This window comes from Topomyia yanbarensis, chromosome 1, assembly GCF_030247195.1.
Source record: "Topomyia yanbarensis strain Yona2022 chromosome 1, ASM3024719v1, whole genome shotgun sequence".
Classification (NCBI taxonomy): domain Eukaryota; kingdom Metazoa; phylum Arthropoda; class Insecta; order Diptera; family Culicidae; genus Topomyia; species Topomyia yanbarensis.
In genome coordinates, this window is record NC_080670.1 from 2,922,200 (window position 1) to 2,942,601 (window position 20,402).

Here is a 20,402-nt window from a genome sequence, read left to right on the forward strand (position 1 = left end):
CATTCAATTTCAGCAGGCTTTTATTACACCATGTATAAAATATATTTACTTCGTTTTGAAATGTCTGAAAGTCTTCACCATTTCTTATTTCTAGAAATAGTTTCATATCATCAGCATATATAAGAACTTTTACATTTTTTAGAATGAAGGAAATGTCGTTAACAAATAAAATAAAGAATAGCGGGCCCAAATGAGACCCTTGAGGGACTCCTGATGTAACTTGAATTGGGATTGATTTTATCCCTTTAAATCTAACAGCTTGTTCACGATTTGTAAGATATGATTGTACCCATGTAAGAAGTCCTGGCGCAAACCCCATTTTTTCTAATTTAAAAAGTAGCATGGGTATGTCGATGCGATCAAATGCTTTGCTAAAATCTGTATAAAGAGCTTCAACGTGGTTTCCGTTATCCATTGCTGTTAATGTGTAGTTAATGAATTCGAGTAGATTTGTACTTGTAGAACGCCCTTTGAAAAAACCATGTTGCACATGGGTAATTCTGTTCTTGATTTGGTGGAATAAATTTTCATTAACAATCGCCTCGAAAATCTTGGGAATGCACGAGATGATAGCTATTCCACGATAGTTACGCACATCGGATTTTTTTACCATTTTTTAAAATTGGAACTAGGAAAGAGCTTTTCCATGTTTTAGGAAAACAACCTGATTCTAGAGACATGTTAAAAAGCCAAAATAAAGGAGCGGTTAGTTCTATTGACAAAGTTTTTAAAAACACCGGTGGAACGCCATCAGGTCCAGGGCTTTTAGAGCTATCCAAGTTTTTTAAGGCATCCATGATTGTATGTACTTTTATCTGTTTAATGTTAATATCTCTTGAAAGTTCTGGGAGGAATGAAAAGTATTCACGCTCTCGATCCTTCTCTGAAAATGTAGTGTAAACTTCCTGGAAGAATGTTGCAAAAAGATTGCAGATTTCCTCTGAGTTATCGCCTACCTTTCCATCAAGATGCATTTCTGTTGGGAAATAATCCGATTTTATTTTAGTTTTTACGTAATTAAAGAAGTTTTTTGGGCAAGTTTTTATATTGCGTTCTGTTCTTGCATTGTACTCTTCAAACGCGATATCAATGGCAAGGTTCAATTGATCGCATAGATTTAAATAGTTTGTTAAGTTATCTTCGCTGTTGTATTTTTTGTAGATTTTGTGTGCTTTCTGCTTACGATTTTTTAAATTTTTGATTTCTCTATTAAACCAGATGGGATGCTTTGAGTTATAGTGACGCCTTCTTCTTTTCAATGGTATATCTTCGTGAATGACTTCAAATAATATTTTGTAGGAGATGTCTACGGCAGCTTCAACATTTTCTTCATTTCTTAAAATCATTTGCCAGTTTATTGCATTAATTTTTTGCCTCAAGCTTTCATAGTTAGCGGACTCGTAATCAAATACCTCCTCAAATTCACTATCACCAGGTCTGTCGTTAACATGCAAGAATATAGAAAACTCAATGGCTGTATGATAAGCTTCATTCTTCCATAAGGGAGTAAGTGATTCCGTTACACAGAAGTCTTCGTCTATATTCGTCATTAATAAATCTAAATAGCAATGTCGCTGATTTCTTATGTGATTTATTTGATTAAGTCCTAAACTGGCAGATTTATCGCAAATGAACTGCAAAGTTTCATTTTCCCCTACAACAGGAAGTAGGATGCTCTCATTATCAGCATCTGGTATGAAATCAATACCGCGTTGATTGAAATCGCCATGTATGTGAACTTTCACGTGCGGGGAAAGACTATTAATAATGCATTCAGCAGCATGATAAAACTTTTCGTAAGTCGTTTTTCGAGCAAAATTTGGAGGAAAATACACCGAAGCGAAAACGTGAGTTTCGTCTTTAACATGTACTTTCACCCACACATGCTCGAATTCTTTTGATTTTATAGTTTTGATAACTTCTGCATTTAGTTTTGCTGAAATCGCAATCAAAGCGCCCCCTCCTGACTTCTTACCAGATACATGACAATCACGGTCATCCCTAAATACATTGTAATTGCTCCCGAAAACTTCTTCACTTCTCACTGTTTCGTCCCAACTAGTCTCAGTTGCTAAAATTACGGAATAATGACAACCTAATATTTTGTTTTGAATCACATTCATCTTAGCTGCACTTTTCATGCGGTTAAAGTTTTGGCAATAGACCAAGATTTCTGTTCTTGACTGAGATTCTCTTGGAGAAGTGTTAGTTGAATGGGAATTAATTAGACCTAGCTCTACCTCTTCTAAATCTTGAATCGCAATATGATTTGTCAATTCATTATTATCTTGCTCTAATGAGCGCGTCGATAGCGGCAAAAACACTGACAGGCGCCAATTCCGGAGGGGTACATAGGTGTGGCAGCAGCTGTTCGATGTGAGGTGCTAGGTTGGTCGGTAGGGCACGGGTTTAAAACATCGCCTCTCTGGAATGCAATGGTAGGTCTGAACGAAGTTGAAGGTGGCCTCGAAAAACGTTTCTTTGCCTCAGCCAGTAGCTCTCTATCCAACGGAAGATTGTCGATGTCGCGGCGTTTGTTATCGTGGTACGCAAATCTGCTGTGGTTGTAATTACATCCGTTATTTTTGTCGAAAATTGTGTGGTGCTTGTAACCGTGATTCTTGCGACGCTTAGTATTATTATTACGGGTGGTGTCAAGTGCATTAGCGGGCCTCTGTTTATTCCGTTTCTTCTTTATTCTTGCTTTCTCCGCCGCTTTTTGTTGATTGAGACGACGCAATTTACGTGCGTCGTATTCGGACCAATCAGCCTTCCATACCTTAGAGTTGCCAAGGAAACGCCAGCCTGAGTTACTGGCTGCCTCGACGGACATCTCAGCCTCTAAACTAGGGGAGGAATCTGTTGCGGGTGAAGCAGCAGTCTTTTGTTCCAGTGAGTTTACTGCACTAGAAATTTGCTTTAACTCATCGATAATATCATCCGTAAATATTGGGTTTACATAACTCATATTCTGAGCCGAACAGTTGTTAGCCATGTCAGTTATCACGCTGCTGACCTTTTCAATTTCTGAACAAATTTGTTTCAACTCGCGTGTCATATCGGTGGTCAGTTCATTGACATAGGCTGCGATGTTGTTTTTCGTAGCTTTCATCGATATGTCGAATAATGATGTTAAGTGTTTTTTTGTGGCAACGACATCAGTTTTGCCAGTTTTGTTGGAAGCAGCCAGCTCATTCCACAACTCCGAGGTTTTGGCTATGTGTGCAACCGCGTTATTATGATTAGCTGCAGTTGTTTTAATTTCGCCTTTCAACTCGTTTAAGAGCATTTCGATACATTCAAATCCATCTCGGACATTGAAGTTGCTAAATGTGGATGTGAGTTTGTGATTCGACTCCATAACTAGCTTGTTGAGGTTGATGGTTTCTTGTTGTTGTCTGTACAGTTTATCGAAATTTAACTCCATCACGAGACGCTTCTGGCACTCGTAGCATATTGGCAGCATGTATGTTAGTATTCTTTGCTCATGATTCCTTTGAGCACCAACGCATGCAGCGTGGAATTTTTTCCCGCATGATCCATGGCAGTACCACACATGTTTGTCGTCACTCACTGTACAATTATTAATCGCGCACGGCATGTTTTACTTACGCAGCAATGATAAATGAAAACAATACAAATTAAAACACGCACGGTTAAACTTTAAACGACGCAAATGGAAACGCGACCGAACTGTAACGACGACTTGAATGCAATGCAAATTACTACAATGGTCGAATTAGCACCACAATCAGACATTCTACCCGGATAATCGAATCATTTTCCCCGGATAATAAAATCACGGTTAATCGAATCCTCGACCTCTGACCTGTAAAACGAAAAGCAGTAACACAAAGTTTAAACATTGCTACACTTGGAAAACAGAATGAAATTGAATCAAAAATAAAAAAGAGTGTTTAAGAAAATAATAGAAAATACGATGATAAATAAAAAACAATATGTAAAAATAGTATAAAATATGAACAGAGAAAATGGGAAAATAAAATAATAAATTAAGAAAGAAAGTATAAGTATGAACATTTAATAAATAATGTGAAATATGAGAAATAGAAAAATAATGTTAAATGAACTAACAATAAAAGAAATAAATTGATAAAATGATAATAATAAGAGGTAATGTAACAGGACCAAACAAAATAAACAAAGAAAAAATGGAATTTAAAAACGCATTAAACTAATAGAATTTTTCGGAAAAAAGCTAATGGAAAAAAGAGAAAAGTGATATTTTTGAGAAAATGGCAAAGATACGAAAATGAAAAAGCAATCAGAATAATAAAATATATGAGAAAGATAAAATTGAAAAACGGAAAACAGAAAAATTGAAAAACTAGATATAAAGAGTAATAGGGAAAGTGGAAAAGAAAAAAAAACTAAGAGCAGAAACACTGGAAAATAGATGAAGAAACATGGCAAAACACGAACCAATTTAATAAAGGGTTCGAGTTATTGCCTTTAAAAGAATTACGAACTAATAGAAAAATATCAAATTGTAAAATTTCTTGTTGTCCTTAATTGTTCCTAAATTTGCTCCAAATTTGCAAAAAATACACAAGAAAATCTAAACAAAAAAGATGAACGAAAAGGGAACAAATTGATGTATGGGACAATAAAAATAATCAAGGAATAGTCAGAGTGAAGAATAAAGGAAAAATAGAAATATAAAAATTGACATTATGAAAAAGTAACAAATGAAAGAATTAAGGCAAGTGAAAAATGAAGAAAAATGGACATTATTGTAAAATAGGTTGAATACGAAATTCGTAGTAAAAATAGAATAAAATAGAAAATTGACAAAAAATAAACAAAAGGAATATATTGTTTGCATGAATAAGCAAATGAATAAAATTAAAAGCAAAATAAAAACCTGTTTTAATCCACCTATAGGTGCAATTGTGCCTTTCTCATTTCTCCAAACTATGATTTAATAACTGGTTCGTACAATATAACATTATGGAAATGTCTTTCATTCTTATTACACTTGGTAAGTATATATAAGAGCACCTTTTTGCATTCATCGAGGTATCGGTTTGAATCGGAGTTTTCTATGTGATCGCACTCCACAACCCGTAACTCCGGAGCTGGAAGTCGGATGGAGATGGAATTTAATATCAGTTTCCGGGGACGCAACACCTTTCATTTGAGACTAAGTTGATCAAATCGTTCTAGCCATTTTCGAAAAACCAATATAACCGTTATTCTGAATTTGGATGCTTCCGGATCCGTCGATGGTGGCCAGTGTGGCCAAAGAGACTTTGAATGACTGTTGGTGACCTAGATCTACAAATTCAACAGTTGTGTTTATATTTTGGAAAAAAATCACCTCACCAATTCATCGCAGAATTCGTTAGAATCGGGATTTGCTGCGTGATCGTACGTATCACCCTGTAATTCAGGAACCAGAACTCGGATCCACACAAAATTCAACAGCAGCTGATGGACCTTTCATTTAAAATCAAGTTTGTCAAAATCGGTTCAGAAAATTCCGAGAAACCGATGTGGACAAATCAACAAATTTTGTTTTGTAACCATACTCTTCAACTCGTAATCCAGAACAAGATGTCGGTTGAAAATGAAATTCAATAGCAACCTATGGGAATATTATACCCTTCATTTGAATCTTAGTTTGTAAAAATCGGTTCAGCCATCTCCAAGAAACCGATGTAGACATTTTGTTAACAAATCCGCACATACACACATACATACATACATACATACATACATACATACATACATACATACATACATACATACATACATACATACATACATACATACATACATACATACATACATACATACATACATACATACATACATACATACATACATACATACATACATACATACATACATACATACATACATACATACATACATACATACATACATACATACATACATACATACATACATACATACATACATACATACATACATACATACATACATACATACATACATACATACATACATACATACATACATACATACATACATACATACATACATACATACATACATACATACATACATACATACATACATACATACACATATACATACACACATACATACACACAGATATTTTGGGATCTCGGCGAACTGAGTCGAATGTTATATGAGACTCGGCCCTCCGGGCCTCGGTTAGAAAATCGGTTTTTGAAGCAATTGCATAACCTTTCTATATGAGAAAGGCAAAAGAATAATATTTAATTAGCTTAATCAGCATGAGTTCAATGTTATCTTCATGTGATTATAATTTGGAAAGGTTGGTGGAATGCGTTTGAACGTGTAGGGAATGGGGGGTTAGTAGAGTGGGAGTGGAGGATGCGTCAGAAATCCTTCATCTTATTTCGGTATACGGGATGGATGAAGGAAATGAGGGCGTGAGGGTGGTCCAAGGGGAGGGGAGTGATGAAGGAGGGAGGTGTAAGGGCAAGACGGGGGGGGGGGGGGCGGCGACGCAATACTCAACTGCATATTTTGCCTTCCATTTGAGACTTGGTTTGAGAAAATCGGTTCAGTCATCACCGAAGAACCGATTTGACTTTAATTGTGGAATATGCCCGGAATTCCGGACTTCCGGAATCGTCGATAGTGGACAATATATTCAAAGAATGTTTGATTGGCAATCAGTGATCTATATCTGCGATTAGAAGTTATTTGGTGACCATTTCAATAGTTTTTAGCCTCTGAGGTATTACGATTGTACCGATTTATATGGGAAATTCCAGTGTATCCTTACTAACACCCCTGTAACTCCGAAAGCAAGCGTCAGAACCGAATGAAATTCAGCAGCAGTCAATGACATTACTGTATCTTTCATTTGAAATCAAGTTTGTAAAAATCGGTAGAGAATTCGTTGGGGAATGGGTGTGATATTAGCTTAGGAACTTGGCGGGTTCCCCGGGGGCGTCATGATCCGTCATAGGTGGCCAATGTGGTCAAAGCTACTTTGATTGATCATTAGTGATCCAGACCCGCAAACTAGAGTAATGTTACATCAATTTTAATATGTTTTACATCATTTGAACATCATGGTGGTACCAGTTTATATGGGAATTTGCTGTGTGACCGCACTCTTCAACCCGTAACTCCGGAACCGGAAGTCGGATCAACTAAAAATTCAATAGCAGCTTATGGGAGCGTTATACCTTTTAGATGAAACTAAGTTTGCGAAAATCGGTTCAACCATCTCTGAGAAAATTGTGTGAGTTTAAATGACACACACACATACACACACATACATACACACACAGACATTTACCGATCTCGACGAACTGAATCGAATGGTGTATGACACTCGGCCCTCCGGGCCTCCGTTAAAAAGTCGATTTTTACAGTGATTGCATAGCCTTTCTTTATATGAGAAAGGCAAAAAGGAGAAATAAGAAAAAATATAAAATAGTGATGACCAATTTTTATCAGCCCCATCGTGCAAAAAAAAGAAAATTTGTTTAAAATTGGAGTACATCAAAAAAATGGATAAACATAAAAAATGTTGAAAAATAAATAAAACAATAAATCGTACAAATAGAAAAAATAGAGGGTTTTGCAGCAATTAGGATAATAAAATTTTGAAGTGAACATTGAAAAAGATAAATAAAAAAACAAAAATATAATAAAAAAATAATAAATAATTTAAGTTGCTCAGAAAAACTAACAGAAAAAAGTAAACCAAATAAAACCTAAAAAAGATGATATATAAATGACAAATTGGGACGATCAGAAGAAATAGTTAAAGTGAAAAATAAATGTGTGAAAAAGAGAAAACTAACATTAAATAAACTAACTTATTAAAAATGAAAAAAGCTTAAATATTTAAAAGTGAAAAATAATGGAAAAATTAAACATTTTACAATGCAGTGATGTTCCGTTCTTAACGTTTTCAAACAGCTATAACTTTTGATTTAAGCAAAATTGGTTCACAAAAACTAGTAAGGCTAATAAATGTGATTAGTACATTTCTCCCCACTCTTTTCAAGAAAAAATTGTTTTGGAACCCTACATGCACTAGAAAAAATTCGGGCATGAAAGGGTTAACACAAAGGTGGTATATGTGCATTCGGATGACGATGTTGGAATTTTGTCCATCGCCGTTCAAAAAATGAATCAAGGTATCAAAAATGAAACGGCAAAATTTTAGAGAAACTGAACCATTGTCGTGCTCCAAAGCATTTGAAGTTTTATATGGGAAATACATGCATTTTTCCATACGATTTATACATACATTCATAACTTTTTTTTTCATTTTCAGTTTCAAATTTTTAAAACTTGGTAGAAATCAACAACTTCTTGAAAGGTTTCAAACGGAGAGTTTTCGGATTCTTTAAAAAAATGCTCAAATTTTGATATTTCTTAAATTTTTTTTTTATTTTGTTCATTTAGCTAAAATATTTTTTTAAAACCTTTCATACTGTATTCCAACGCTACTAAGTTTCGAAATTTTTCGATCACTTAGAAAAAAGTTACGAATCTTCGTATATTAAAAAATGCATGTATTTTTCTGAAATTTCATTTTTATGCTTTGATTCATTTTTTAACCAGCGATGACAAAATTCCAACATCGCAAAAATAACTGCCACCCTAAAGTGCATAACTGCATACATATGTAGTAGAAAGCAATCATCAGTTCAAGACATTACAAGTGGATGCAACTAGACTTTTAGTAAACTGAACTGGTTTATCGGATAATTTTCATATTTTTACTTTTAGCTAAGGGCCAAAATAGTAATGGGTGGACTCATAAGCAGAAGCATTTACACACATTTCATGGGGAACAGTCCAAACTCAATATTGATCTAATTTGTCGAAGCCGTAGTCGGATTTACCGTTTTGCATTAAATCGCGGAGCTATATCCAGCAAATCAACTAAAAAGTTTTGGAACCAGAAACACAACTCATTAAACTAATCATTGACCATTATACTGTATTAATTTAAAGCTTATAAGAGATTTCTTTTTGATTCAATGTTCAACAACCACATAATACACATAACTTTCCTCATTCGAAAACCCAGCTTTGCAAAAGTAAGCATCATCCTCTACACCTGGATTGCACTAGAATCTCCTCCTCCCCAAAAAAGCCACAATAAGTCAAACGAGTTCCACTCTGGTATAGAATGAAAACCTTCCGCACGAATCCGCTTAAATAAATGTACAGCGCATCAACGATATTTATAACCTTTCCAAACCATCTCTTTATCAGTGCTTGAACGCCGCTGATGGACGAAAACCGCAACAGCAACAATCGCCTGTCCCCACTGGTTTCCAACCATTTGACATACAACCCACAAACCACAGCCGTTCGGACTAATGGCCAAAAAATGATAGCACATTTTTAGCGTGTAATCCAAGCAATCCGTTAGGCTTAGCGCATATTACGTTACGTTGACACCCACACACGTGCGTGTGAGTAGCCTACTTTGTTCTGATGAAATGACAAACAGACTGACTGACTGCTTTAAGCTCTCAGCATGCCGAATATGTGACTAAAAATATTATTACACATTTTGTGCTGATACAATGGAAGATAAAACACCTACGCACGATACGTCGGAATACTACGATCTATTATAAAAATAGCACACAATTAGATCAGGAACTGTTTGGCAATCTATATCGACTTACTTTGTGCTATTCTCGCAACCTGTCTGTCATAAATAATTTTTTAGGCATCAAACAACAAAAGCAATCGCGTGTCTGTCTTTATTCAGACCGAACTTGATTTAACAGCGAGTCAACAGATGTCAGTACGAGTGAATGAGCACATCAGTCAAATCAGTTAGTGGTATGAGTGAAAGCGCACACACGCTTCCGAAGATAATAACAATGGCGATGGATGGTACAAATCACTGATGGCTTCTGTCCCGCGATTCAAAATGTCCGAGAATGCTGTTGGGTGGTGGGAAGAAGCTCATGATATATGCTAATTACCCACAGTTGTACATTTTGATAAATAAATTATCCGCCAGGATGTTCACACGCAAAACGGGGGAGCATCGGCGGATGCGGGTCTGGGCGGCGAATCAGGCCGGACCCAGAGTAAAAGTGGTCGGAAACAGTGTAAACATGCTTTCACTGTTTCTCGGCGGAAAAAATACAGCTGTACACTGTGCACCAGAAGATAAAATTACATTTACATTTCCGCCCCGTGCAGTAATGAATCGAGGGAACTTGGCTGGGAATAAATAATTAACAACAGGGACAAGGAAAGTAGCAGGATCGTGACCGGTTCGAAAACGTGAATGGCAAAGGTAACGTACAAGATAGAAGGAATTGTAGCAAATGATGCGTTTTTTCTCTGACAATTACTGCATGTGCTAGTTTGTTTACAGAACTGACACGTCGAAATCTGATTTTCATAGTTAGATAGCGTAGTCTCTGCACGGAGTGATATTACAAAAAGTATCGATACTAGACTAAAGTAACGGAACACCAGTAGTACAATATAGTAGTAGTTCCCAAATCATCGCAGTCGAGTTATACCAATAAGTTAAGATTTGCATTTTTCGCAACTAAAAATTAAAAAAAAACTAAACAACTAAGAATTAAAAAAAAATAAAGCACCAATAGATTCTCCTAAAGACGACAATTGGATAAAAAGTACAGTTTTCTCCAACAAATTTCAATTTTACTGATAAATTGTAGTTCTGAAATACAAACATCAACGGTCCCAGTTGGCTTCCTTGTGCAACAGTCAATTATGTAACCAAATCAACTGAACAGTTACATTCCAAATGAGCTATGTTAGAATTACAAACCGAATACCTCGGCAAGCATCAAATTCGACCACTGAATAGAAACTAGAACAAAGGCCAAAAAGAAAACCACAACAAAGTTTCAGCTGCAAACTGGGGGGAAACTTTCTGCTAACGAACAATCCTAAATGGTACCATACCAGAGGCAAGAAGAAGTCGAACACATAGAAGAGCGCCTCTTGTTGAGCGTGCTGAAATTTGCCGACATTTTCCGTTCACAAGCAGGGACTGCGTTAGGATGAAAGTCATACGAATGTGTATCCGGTTGATTAACTTTGGTACGTCACACCGCCTTACGTTGAATTCGATGGGTTGGGGCAGGGTCGATGTGCTGGGAGGTAGAACTCTGCCAAGGCGAACACGACAGTATGAGAAACTTTTCCGCATGCTTGTCCTCCACAGACTCCACCAGAACCTACAAACTGGAAGCTGCTATGTCAGACACTGCTATAACTTACCGTTGAGCGTCAGACATTTACACCAACGCACCAGATCCGATCGGGATTCGGATTTGATAAGCGAAATCACTTTTGCAAAGCTTTTCCCGTGTTTGCCCCTCGAGACGTCTTTCCCTTATCAGTGCGGCTAGCATCTTCATAATTTATAAACTTCACGCCAACAACCTTGCCGGATCCAGCACTAGTTTGAGGGGGAAAAGGATGATTGTTTCAATCTGATAGCAACCCTCGGGCTGCTTGTCAGAGAGATCTCCGATCTTTCTGGTAACCGTATTCCCAGGAAATACATTCCGATACTTCTCTTTGTGTGTACAAACTTGAAATTGCCCCCTTCCTTTTCACCTTTCCGTGAGCAGATATTTACTACCCTTTAAATAGGGTGAATTCATAAACTTCTGAGCATGCACATTTTGCGCTGGCACTTTGCAGATTTGGCTTCTAAGGCAGAGTGCAATTGCATACATTATTGTGCTTGTTTGCACAGCGTGATTCTGTTATCAGATTCTCGTTTACCACCGTGATTCCGTGCTCTGGAGGGGGGGTCACCGTATAGTTGCCGCCGGTGGGGTAGGACAAATGTGAAGTAGATACAGAGAATGTTGGTAAATAAACGTACTTTCTATATAGATTCCTAAATTGGAGTTGAGCACGATGTCATAGCGACACTGCGAGAGTAATACTGTTAAAGGTGCTAAGGGTATCCCGCGGGATGCAACGTGTTTGAACAAAATTCATCCCACACTAACTGGTAGTGCTTTTATGGAAGAAAATTGTCTGTTGCTTATAATTATAAACGTAGATGAATTTAACATTGGAGAGGGAAGGTGTTAGCTCTACTCTACTTCATATACAATAAGCCCCGCATAAATACACCACAGGTATTAATTGGATACGTGTAATTTTGATTCTGATGCTGCGCAAAGCTGGGATGTTTATTGACTGCTCTGGATAATTTTAAATCGGTTAGCAATCTTCGACAAAGTTGTAGGCAGGAAATGTGTCTTTACGAATCTTAATTTGGTCGATGTTCCGATGCCTTAAGTGCCACCGAGTCGTTTTCTCCATATACATAGTCAGAAAATTCCAAATGAATTTAAAAGACATTGAACTGGTGGCTAGACTTCGATTTGGTTCAAAATTGGGTCAAGCTTTTCAAAAAAAAAATTTCCACTGACCAAAGATGGAAATCAACCGCACACTAATTGGAGGATTTTCTTCTACTAGTTGAATTTACATACTTTGTAGGGCATACAAACTGAACTGTAAGTTATATTTTTTTTTTGGGTAATAAGGTTGTCACTGGAGCCCTGTTATTTTTATCCTCTACATCAACTCTGCGCCTTACCTATTTACATGGATCCCAATAAAAGTCCTCCAGTAAATTGAATTATTATCTCAACAAAACTTACCAGATACGATTCCCGGGTAGTAAAGGTGACTGGATCCTGAGGGTCCCCGCTGGGACACTGATAGTCAACCCGGCCTGCTACCTGAATTAGTTTCGAACCGGTTCGTGCCAGGTCTATCAGATTCAATCGAAGAGTGTCTGCTGAGAATTCCACCTGCCAAACAAAACAAAAAAAACAAGGTTAAAACCAAAAATTGAAAAAGAACACCTTCCCGGAATCGCATCATTTATAACTGCCCCACCACTTACCTTGCGAAGGCACCCGACAAAGTTGTTGTGAACACGGGCTCCCAGCAGTGCTCGCGGGTTCACAGCGCCACCTACGTATACCCGTGACGACGATAGCATCGTAAACTTTCCGGCAATGTGAGAGTGGTCAGTGTAGACATCATCCACCACGGCTACCAGCTGCGAAAAAACAGAAAAGAGCAACGGAGGTAGAAACAAAAAGAAAAGAAACAAAAAATGAATGCAAATAGCAAATAAGTTTCCGATCTTCGTTTCGCTTTAGCATGAATGGGTGAAAGTTTTTTTTCCACGTCGAAAATTGTTCTCGGTTCCGGACAGCTCCTCACGCCCACCAGGCATTAGAAAAGTTCCTTCAAACACAACGGCGAGTGACGCTAACAACCGCGGTGGAAGGGGGATAGTGGGGAGGGTTTCCGGACAAGGAAATTTCATTCACTTAATTTATGACGTTATTTGCATTTTTATTCACTTCATCAAAAAAGGTATCTCTCCGGGGTCGGCCCAGGTGCTGCAATGTGCCGTACCTGAATAGTTCAAGAAGAAAAAATGCATTTCTTCGGACGTTTGTCCGGAAATATGAACCGTGCATCTCGTCTAATGGAGTATGCGTTTCCATGACATAGAGCATAGAAGGAAAACGTTGTTTGTATTTTCCTTCTAAAAACGTGTATGATTTCCCGTTTGATGTTTGAGAAATCATGCACAAACAACCATGCGTCTCCTTTTATGCTCTATTTTATGGCAACGCAGCTCGATCACAGCAGGCGACGATTGTGGATGAAAATGTTTGTTCGCTTTGCGTGGAAAAAGTTTTCCAAATCGAAAAATGATTATTTATTTCATTGTCGCCGGGAGGATATCTGTTCAAGATTTCTACTTAAAAAAAAAGAAATGTTTAAATATTGCGGCGTGTAGACACGATTCGGGACTATGTTTTTGTATCTGGAAGCGAATCAGTTAAACGTATCAGTGTGTTCACAGATGGCGTAGTGCTAGACTAGCAGTCGTGCTGTGAATATAAATATTATAAAAACACAAATATTATAAAATGAATGGTTCAATGGTTAAAGTTAGATTGCTAAGACGTACACAACTTGTGTGAGCAGTTTTAGAATGCAGATAAGACCCGGTTTTATCAGCCTTTTGCTGTATTTTAGGCTGGTAAATTTGGGATATTGACAAAGTCTGGACGCCTTTCTTCTCCTTCTAATAAACCAAAAAAAAAATCTGTTGAAATATTCTTCTATAGTCCCTAGACATAGCCTCATAACTCTTTCTTATTATTTGGCAGAAATTTCACTCAAAGTAGTCTTCCAGTCCAAAATAAAATAAAAAATGGTTTTATTTTTGCATTTTCCATCTTTAAGATAAGAGAAATATGCCGGAGAAAGAATTTACTGGAATTTGACATGGTTCGTCCGTCATCAAACGGGTTTTCATATGAGGCTGATAAGATCGGGTCGAAACGCTGACAAAATCGGGCCTTCACTGTAAATGTTTTGCAGTAGTTTTTCTCTGCAACCATTCTCTGAAACGTTTGTGAGTATTTTCTCTAACGCTAAATTGATACCACCCTAGGTATTCCGTGCGGTCCCTGATCATATCAGCCTTTAAATTCTATCAATATTCTTAACAACGCAGTAAAACTGGCTATAATTTTTCGTAGCAGCAAGATTCGTAGCGCTATTCGACGCACGATTCGTCGCAATGTATTTCTTATGGGATGAATGACACTTTAATAAAAGGTGGTGCAATTACAAATTTTCTTGTAAATAAAATATACGAAAACCTAAAACTTTAGAAGCACAGTTTCCAGTCAGTTATATTGACAAATTCAGTTACAGTAAATAATTAGCACACATTACACTTGGGTAATACATGTTTTTCGACGTTTTTCGGCATTTATTATCAAATGTGCCAATTAAATTCGTCGCCTCAAAATGATTGAATGGCTCGTTTCCAATGAAATGTACAATAAATGAATTTAAATTTTCTTTGAACTGAAAGCATTTGATACTGCGTAAAACTAATACTAACGGCTAATTTCTTCACTTGGATGAAAACCGGTTTTCGGCTAATTGGTCACCATCAATCTGAAAACTGGTTTTCAGCGAAAACCGGTTTTCATCCAGTGCAGAGATTGGCCGTAAGAGTCCTCGGTAAAGGAACATTGGAGCCTTTTGATATTTGGACTGCAAATCCCAAGCAGGTAAGAAACTTCATACGAAGTGGGGTGCCTAACTGGGAAGAGTGTGTATCTCAATAACGACCATCATTCATCAATAGTGATATGTCATCGTAGATAGTACACTTAAATTAAGGAAGGGGCATACCACAATAGATCTAAATACTGGTCGCAGTGGTTCGTCTCCAACAAAAAAAAACTTCAGTCAGCTTGGAAGTGATTGTATCAGGCAGGCGTTGAACCTGAATGCAGCATGCGGTAAATTCCTGATACCTGATTATACCATTAAAAATTGTTATAAATGGCACTATTATTGTTACGCATAATGCGAGCACCTCTCTTTTTCACCGTCTTGAAACTATCACCTACGCTGTCATATTTGTTAGTTTGTGATAAGCATTGGTCGAGATGGATACGTACTAAATGTAAGCCTGAATGTGATATTATTTCTTGTAAACTAATATAAATACTGTTACAGGATATTTATAACATTTGTTTTAATAAAAACTTTATTTGTAAAGTGGTGTTATAAATGCAGAAATGACACCCCGGTCAGTTGAAAAACGCAACAATTATCACATCATTGCTTAAAATATTGAATCACTATGATTAATTTTTCAATTGGTTATTTTTTATAAACTTGAACCATAAATAAAAAGGGAAATTTACATACTGAGTAATCTGTTGAAATAATTCACCCGTCCCTACGATTTTCTTAATTTTGGTTTTTTTCATGCATGTTAAATGAATAAGCCTAAATTTGTTAAAAAAAATTAAATTTGTTTCGAGCGTCCCTAAATTTGCTTGTGAAACTTTACTAAATTAGTGCTGAATTTGAGTTAATTCGCCCATTTTTTTTTAATTTGGTACCTATATTTATTTTTATTCAAAATCCCACCAATTTTGTTGATCAGGAACTTGTCCGAAAAATTTTCTACAAAATTTTCTTACCTTTCTAATGGAACTAAAAGTTTAAAAATAAAATTTATAACTTTGGAAGAATTGTAATTTTTCCTGAATTGTGCATTTTCCTAAATTCGTCCTGAATTCCACATAATTTTCCTTAAATTTGAGCCCAAATTTTTTAAATCCTCTATTTGTCCACAATTTCACCTAACACTGTTATTTTTGTTGAATTTGTAATAAATGAGTTTCATCAAAATTTGTCCTGTATTAATTCTAAGTTTGCCCAAATTTTATGCCACATTTTGGTCCCGAATGTATTCTGCCTTTTTGCTGGATTAGGCCCCAATTTGTAAAAAATGTCTACAATTTGCTGTTAAAAGCGCAAATAATTTTTTTTCGAATTTTGTGAAAATTGTCTCACAGTTACATCAGTTGAGATGATTTTCGGAAAGTTGTTTTAAAACAACAAGCGCATTTAAGGGTTGAATTTGTTAAATTTTTTATAAATTTAATTAAATTCTTCAAAATTTCTGCAGAATTATTCCCATATCTAATAATTGCTGAATTTAACATAATTTCCATTTTATTAAAAAGTTTTGTTCAAAATATCCCCAAAAGTTTCATGGAATTTGTAATAAATTTATCCAAAATAATAAATGCATAACCTTTCTATATGAGAAAGGCAAAACATTCTAGAAAATTTGTCCTCAAATGGTTCTATGTAATTTAGCCCAAATTGAAGCTACTTAATTCTAAAATTATAACTGAATTATCTTAATTTTTTTTATATTGGCTCAAATTTTAAACCCTCAATTTAATCAAATTCAAATATTGCAATTCTATGAAATTTGGTGAAATAAATAGGTTCAAATTAGGTAATTTGAAATTTGTCCTGAATTTGCCCAAAATTAATGCACATTTTTCCTAACTTATAAATTATAATTTCGATTATTTTTTTTAATTTAAATTTAAAAAAAAAATTATCAATATTTGTCTCAAATTGTATACTATACCACTTCAAACAATTTGAGATAAACTTAAATAACTTTGTTGAAGACAATTGGTCCAAATTTGTTGAAAATTTCCTCAACATTTGTCCTTAATTAGTCCTGAATTTGGCTTCATATGAATATTTTTAAATTTGCCATTTCTTGCACAACATTTCTACTAAATTTGCATTAAAATTCACCTGTTAAATTTGTAATTGAAAAACATTTTTTCTATTTTTGTTATCATTGCCCTAAATGTGTTGAAAATTTATCCCAATTTAATCCAACAAATTTTTTCCAAGAATATTCTCTGTTTGGCCTATATTTGTATCAAATTGGATCACAATTTATTTTCAGATTGTGTTCTAAATGTGGCCTCAATTCTAACAGATGATAAATTAGTGAGCAATTTGTTCTCAATTACAACAGATGAGATAATTTGTCCGAAGATAATTTGAGATTGTGTATTTTTTCACGTATTTGATCATTTTACACAATCCCTTGAAAACAGCCATACCTAGTCACGACAAATAAATGTAGTAAAAATTCGACAATTTTTCCCAAAGTTGTTGCCTTTTCCCAGCAAAAATGAAATTTCGTTAACGGTGATTTCGCTTTCTTTAAGGACATCAAACAGAGGTATCAAACCTAACAAAGACGGTCCAAAGTATTTTCTGGAGTCTGGGTATACCCCTAAAACAAATAAAGTTATTTTCTATAGATACATTTCCTAGTTTCATGAAAGTTTGCTGTACACATCCAACCACACCACACAATCGAAAACTGCAAAATACTTTTGACTGTCCATTTATGGTTTTGGGACCACTGTACGTCACAAAGCTGTAGAACCTAAGATATCTTTTTTCAGAAAATGTTGCTTACTTTTGAAACGTTATGAATTAAAAGCGCCTTAGTTTATGCAACTACATGATCAAAGCTGTAAATTTACAGTTCTGCACATGAAGCGACGTTCTTTTCATACGTCACGTATTATTCCGTTATATATAGTAGTTGTTGCTTCTCGTTGAAGCTGTTCCATCGGAATTTTACAAACGTGGTTGTGCGAGATAACGAGAAGTCTTTTTAATCAAAATCAAATTATCCGAACTCAATAGCGAGTTTGCGTGTAAAACATTTCCATCTCTCCAGCTTTCGAATAAGAACCAATGAGAAGAAACGTACATCTAATTATTTTGCTTATTCCGAAATGTGATAAAACCAGGAGGGTGTCACTCCTGTCATCCGCCACGGAGATATACGGACTTTGACAGTAGTCAACATATGATGGGCCTAGATGCATCTAGGCCCACGTCGCCCGTGCAATAGCATTGGGTTGTTTTGATTTTAACAAAGGCAGATGTTGGCTAGGACAAAATGGCTGCCTAGCAGGGGGCTGGATAAAACTCCCATCTCACCACTCCACCAGTGTTGGGTCCAATTCAAGCCACAAAGTCGACCGGATTCCGCGTCGCATTCGCTTCGAAAGCGCTCCAAAATTAATTTAACTAGGGTAACATTACCCGACGACGAAGTTCGTTGCAGACCGACACGATTAGAACCGGATGCGACAAATGAGACCAATTCTGTCCCTTACATTTCCTTTCTCTCTTTCGGATGAAATACTACGGGCTTAAAGATGTCGAAACCGCACGCGAGGAGGTTCGTCGGGTCGGTTCGGTAGGAAAAGGTTACCCCCATGTGAACTCTCGAGAGGCCTTTGACACCGGTAGCGGCAGCGGGTAGCCCATTGTTTGCAGGTTTTCTTTTGTTCATTGAACGGGTTGGCAGAAGTTTCCTCGAGGCGCTGAAGAACAACGCCGTGGCCTGCTATTCTCGTCTGTGCAGCGAAAGGATACTTCTCGTTTCAGAGCTAGTTGAAACTGACTGACAGCCTCAATGTTTTGTCGGATCAATGAACAACAGCCGAACACATGCATGGGTGAAAGAAATAGATTGCGACGGCGGTTGGTTGGTGAAGCGTCGTTGTTATTTCCTAAAGTGCCTTCTTAGCACGGTTGTTTCCGGAGAATACTCAGCCTCAATAGGGATCAAAGGCAGCCTCGCCGCCAGGAGCCAGGCAGAGGAGCAACAACGTAAACATAAAGTCAGCTTCTTTCGTTCGTTCGCGTTCGTTTTTTTTCAAGGGCTACTTGGATCTCTCCCATGGTGATGAATCTTGCTTGGTACGAAGTGAGGCAAGCAGTAATGGGTCGGTGCTCGCACTTCGTTTTATAGAGGCGCTAATGCTACTTACACTGGAGCTGACTTTCCCCGAGGCTCTTCCGCTAATGTCATTGGACAGGTGACGGGAGAAAGTTGTGGCTAATGGAGCTCATAATGGTACGCACCTCGGGGTTAGCGGGAAGCAAGAGATTGAAGGTTGGTGGCTGCTGCAGAACGCATCATACTCTGGCGCAGATGAGTGAACAAAGGACAAATAAATGAGACGATAATTGGATCTAACTTCACCCATTAGTTCGTTCTTGTGGCATAGTGTGCAGAGGGTGCAATCGAGTACATAATCATTTACTGGAAACTGGAAAGTGGTTTTCTTCGACAGAAAGCAAGAAATAAATTGTTTTCCACTGTCTGAGAGAAAGATTGATGATAGTAGAAAATAAATTATGACTATTTCAACTGTTGAGTTTGGTTGCCTAGTGACGTGATGAGCTTTCCAGTCCGAGTCAAAGTCTATGGAAGAAGCAACTTTTTCAAACAACCACTATAGTAATTTTACAGGATGCAATTAGTTGAAGTTTATTCCTTTAATTTGTGTCAGAATTCATGTTAGTTGAACACATACACACACTTACCCTGCAAAAGCTTGTAATCGATGAAATCTGCTCGTTTCCAGCCACCGTGTATGACGTGGGAAGCGAGTGAAAAAGTAGAACAATACACACAGAGAAATCACTCATCAAATTTTCATCAACGGTCGGGTCGGTTCGGCCTACTCCGTCCGTCCATCCGTCCGTCCGTTCGTTCGATCAGGTCGGTGCTACCGTCCTATGCTTACCTCCTGTATCCGCCGATGTACCGTCACTTTGTGCCACTGGTGATCGTCGAAGCGGACCCGGGCTGGTTTGATGTGCATCTCCTGCTTGCCGTTCGATAGTCCCATCGTGAGCGATACGCCACCGTCACGGAGCGCCAGGTTTAGGTAATCGGTTCCGTGACCTTTTGCGATGGCGGTGGCGATGATGACGTAGGTTGTTCATTTGGAAAGAGAGACAGAGAAAAAAAAGAACGATTGATGAGTGGAAAGGAAATCAATAGGTTTAGTTCGATTAGTTGTAGGCGGGAAATTCGAGAAATGCCAAATTAACATTTTCGGTATGGTATAGGTTTTGAATATACGTCAACTTTATGAAGGGACATTCTACGGTTGACGGTAGGTGGCATTTTTTTGACAGCATACTTCTAGAAT

General features: G+C 37.0%; 1 protein-coding gene across 9 annotated transcripts in view; it reads right to left on the reverse strand.

Annotated features, from left to right (window-relative positions):
* The window catches only part of LOC131676612 (neurexin-3), a 252,382-nt gene that overhangs the window by 35,374 nt on the left and 196,606 nt on the right, over positions 1-20,402 (reverse strand). For all 9 annotated transcript variants that reach the window (XM_058955779.1, XM_058955780.1, XM_058955778.1 and 6 more), the window contains 4 exons: positions 19,992-20,152; positions 19,789-19,815; positions 12,896-13,054; positions 12,648-12,800 (listed from right to left, as the gene is read on the reverse strand). In XM_058955779.1, the coding sequence (XP_058811762.1) occupies positions 12,648-12,800; positions 12,896-13,054; positions 19,789-19,815; positions 19,992-20,152 (500 nt within the window). The remainder of the gene's footprint in view (positions 1-12,647; positions 12,801-12,895; positions 13,055-19,788; positions 19,816-19,991; positions 20,153-20,402) is intronic.